Raw genomic sequence first — 4,221 nt, 5'->3', positions numbered from 1 at the left:
TTGTTTAATGTATTTTTTTTTCGATTGTAGATCGCTTGCCAAAGCCAATGGATCTCAAACTGCATTTATTTTGGAGTTTGATATCAACGTCCATTTTGAACATAAGGATTTAGTGTCAGTTGCCCATATATAGAGGATGACTCCCCGACGCAGCAGGTCCCGGATCCGCCCTGAGGCCTTTTGCTTCATGTCTTCAGCTGTCCTGTCAAAATAAAGGCCAAAATGACCCAAAAAATAATCTTTATAGAAAAAAAATAAAAAAATCAGATTCAGACAGAGGAACCGATTTCTACACCCACAGAAAGAAACTGAGTAGAAAGTAGTACAGAAAGGTTACATGATGGGTTGTCATGGTGACCTTTCTAACACATTGGCTGTTGGGCTAACTTCCTTTACAGGTAAACACTTCCACCTTCAATTAGAGAGGTGTGTGTGTGGCCGGTCCGAAGGCTTTGAAAAGCTAGACTAAAAGAGGACTGACCATGTGATGTTCAACTAACCAACCACATACCGGGGTCAGTGTGAATATGAAGCTGGTCACATGACACTTTTCACACTTGATGACAGCCAAGGCAACACGCACGTGCCCCTTCTTTAACATTCTTTAAATCTCACAGGAATCACTAATCACTTATGTAAAAGAGAGGGGAAGTGCTCTTTGAGGCGAAATAATTTGATACACACCATGTCACAACGTTCATCGTCAAAGGTCCCTTATTGTAAAAAGAGAGATTTCCATGTCTTTTTGTCTATTTTAAAGCATGTCAAGGTGATGTATAAATACTGTGAAGGTGTCAAAACGCTCGATCCAGAGAAATATTCACAAAGGCGTATTTAGAAACTTTAAATGAGCTGTCAAAAGCGGGGCTTAAAGAGACAGGCGCTAAAAATTAGAGACGGTCCGATACCGTATTTTGCTTCCCGATAGCGATTCTGATACCTGAGACCAGTGAGTCTTATATTTTATTATGTTTTAACAGCTGTGTACCACTATCCTTACCCTATCATTTCCATCGTTGTTGTCGGTCTGGCTCCGGTTCAACTCTTTGTGAAACATGAACAAACACAAACAATAAACGCCACGGACCTTTCTTTTTTTTATCCAGTTTGACAGTCAGTTATAACAGTAAAATAACATAAATTAACTACTTTAACCCGCCTGTTGTCCTCGGGTTAAATTGGACTTGTTTACAAAAACTTTCTATCAGAACAATGACAAAAGAGTGCTTAAACGCTGTAAAAAGTGACAAAAAAAACATCAAAAACATTGGACAAAGTGATGAAAGAAATGGACTAAAACATAATTTTAAAAAATGTCAAAAAAGTGACAAAAAATAGGAATATAACTGACTTTTTTGTTCTAGTAGAACCCCAAAATGCAAGTATGCACCTGAAAATGAGCATGACCCATCCCCTTTAGTGCCTGCTTTACTAAGGGAGACAAAAGGTATGTGTATGTGTGTGTGTATGTGTGTGTGTGTGTGTGTGTGTGTGTGTGTATGTGTGTGTGCGTGTGCGTGTGTGTGTGTGTGCATGCATGCGTGTGTGTATTGCTTGAGTGAAAATGACGTAGACAAGCCCAGAAATATTCTAAAAATGCCATAAGTTGTTGGGGGAGGGGTCACATGACTCCAGGACACCATGTTGACCTCGTTTATCCTTGACAGGACGAGAGAGAGAGAGAGAGAGAGAGAGAGAGAGAGAGAGAGAGAGAGAGAGAGAGAGAGAGAGAGAGAGAGAGAGAGAGAGAGAGAGAGAGAGAGAGAGCTGGGGGTCTAGGCAGGACTGGTCCTTGCTCACTTTATTGTCATGACATTCATGTTTAATTTGTGTCACTGAGAGCGGGAAAGTGAATCAGACGAGGGTTTTACATGCATGGGACTAAATGACCTACACATAAATTAAATTTTTTTTAAACCCAGGACAGCTCGTATAGCATCCAGAGCTCCACTTTGTACATTACTAAGACTTAACCCTCCTGTTGTCCTCGGGTCAAATGTGACCCCTTTAAAAAAAAGGCTCTATCTGAAATATGGGTTTCTTTTTAACCAAAATACCACAAAAAAGGGATTGGATTCCATACGACGCTCTTTGCAAATACAACTTATAACTTTGATTCCTAACTAAACTAATCTGTACGTTCCTCTGATCTTAACTGTTAGTCAAAATAGTTCCTAATGTCTGCTTTTTTAACCCTCATGTTGTCCCTGGGTCAAATTTGACCCGTTTTCAGTTTATTCATCCCGAAAAATGGGCGTTTGAAATAAGATGAAAATGTCAACGTTAGAAATATCAAATAACTTTGGAAAAAAACATTACATTGAAAAAGTGAGAAAAATATCAGAAAAAGTAAAAGTAACTCAAATATTAGGTATGATTCTATATAAATGAGGGTTACTGACCATGAATACCAAAAACTACTGTAATGCTCACATTCTGTCTATAGTAATAGCCATCAGTATATTATGTTACTATACTGTATATTATAGTACATATCTGTGAAAATCCTATTTATAATATCCACCTGTATATTATATTCAGTACATATCCAGCTGTAAATCTTGTTCACAGTACTAGTTATCTATGTATTACAGTCATAGGACAAATATATCTGTAACATTCTGTTTATAATATTTCTATATTTATTCAGTACATATCCATGTCCTGCACTTATGGCACTTATCCATTTTTTTTGGTCCGTTTTTGACAAGGGTTCATGATGATCACAAATCCAAAAGTAACTTTTTTATTATTATTTAGTTTTTTTATGTGTACACCAGCCATTAGCACCCAATCAGAAGGCTTCCTTTTCTAGCTGGATCATCCAGCGAATAGCAGTCGAAGGATTTCAGTATCTGACTACACAGCCAACACAAATGATAACATTTTTGGTTTCTTGCTTTATTGTTTACCATATGACAGTGATGTCGCTGATGATGAGGATGATGATGATGATGATGATGATGAGGATGAGTCCAATTTTTTCGAGTGGCAGAGCATTTGGCTAACGGCAGATTGCCGCTTTTTATTTCACTGCCAGCCCTGGCATTGTACCGAGGAACAGAAGCCTTCGTTCCAATAATGGTGAATTTGCTTAAGTTTGTCACGAAAAGACGCCCCGAGGCACGCTCCTGACAGCTCTTGTGTGTTTATTTTGCATTTTTGCAAGAATAAGAACATCTCTTCACAAGTTAAGACCAGTCAGATACATTTAGAAACCAGCTTCTCATTTGTATTTTTGCTTTTTCCGCAGCTCGCTTTAGTGACATCTGTCAGGTTTTCCAGCATGAGTTTGGCATAAATTACACACGTATGAATTAATCACACGGTGGTGTATTCGGAGCTGTTCCGGTAGTATGGTCAATAACTAAATGTCTGCGAGATAGATCGGTAGATAGAGAGGCCGATGATGCTTAATGTCTTTTTTTTTATTATATTCACTGAGCGTCCAAATCGTCTCTCACACTGAAAAAAATAAGCTTAGCACATGCAGAATAACGACTTCTAACAAAGTAAATGCACAATTTAAAGGCATTCAGTCCACTGCTGGCATTAAAACATCAATATTATTTTCAATTTTACAGATTTAATTTAGAAAAGGATCAAGATTTCTTCTTTTTTTTCCCCTTTATTAGATAGAGAGACAGTGGACAGACGTGAAAGGGGGACAGAGACGGCAGCAAAGGGCCGCAGGCTGGATTTGAACCCGGGCCGCTGCAGCACACACTGAGTGAGCCCCAGGAACAGATGTATTCAACATATATTTGTCATTTGCATTGCGACTAAGGTCGCTCTCTATTTGTATGAAGTTGTGTCTGCGTTTGTGCGTCGGAGCATGTTTACCTTGGAAAAGGGTGATGTCTTTGACTAGTCCCGGCCCAAACAAGCCTTCCAGAATGCTTTCAAAGCCTAGGAAAAAGAAAAGAGATGTGATGTTAACGCACGCTGACGTGTTTACCATCAAAACGACAAATGGCAGCAGCTAAAATACTATGTAAACACAAACCGTATGAAAAAAACAACACATTTTTAGGTCGTCATTTCATCTTTTGAAGGCTCAGGAACATAAATGACAAGCAACATATCCCGTAGGGTGTGTTTTGCTGATGCACAGCCTCCACGGCTCTCCCCTAGCAGCACCAAAAAACAACATAAAACTGGAAAGAGCAGCACAAAGCAGTCTGTAATCAGAAATAGAGGGGTGGATTTGGGGGTGGGGGG

The 4,221-nt window shown here is 39.1% G+C and overlaps 1 protein-coding gene across 2 annotated transcripts in view; it reads right to left on the bottom strand.

The window, feature by feature from the left end:
* lcor (ligand dependent nuclear receptor corepressor) overlaps nucleotides 1-4,221 on the bottom strand; it is a 76,884-nt gene that overhangs the window by 27,320 nt on the left and 45,343 nt on the right. For both annotated transcript variants that reach the window (XM_034900881.1, XM_034900891.1), the window contains exon 2: nucleotides 3,844-3,909. In XM_034900881.1, the coding sequence (XP_034756772.1) occupies nucleotides 3,844-3,909 (66 nt within the window). The remainder of the gene's footprint in view (nucleotides 1-3,843; nucleotides 3,910-4,221) is intronic.

The sequence above is a fragment of the Etheostoma cragini genome, chromosome 2, assembly GCF_013103735.1.
Source record: "Etheostoma cragini isolate CJK2018 chromosome 2, CSU_Ecrag_1.0, whole genome shotgun sequence".
NCBI classification, from domain to species: Eukaryota; Metazoa; Chordata; class Actinopteri; order Perciformes; family Percidae; genus Etheostoma; species Etheostoma cragini.
This window is presented reverse-complemented; position numbering and strand designations above follow the sequence as displayed.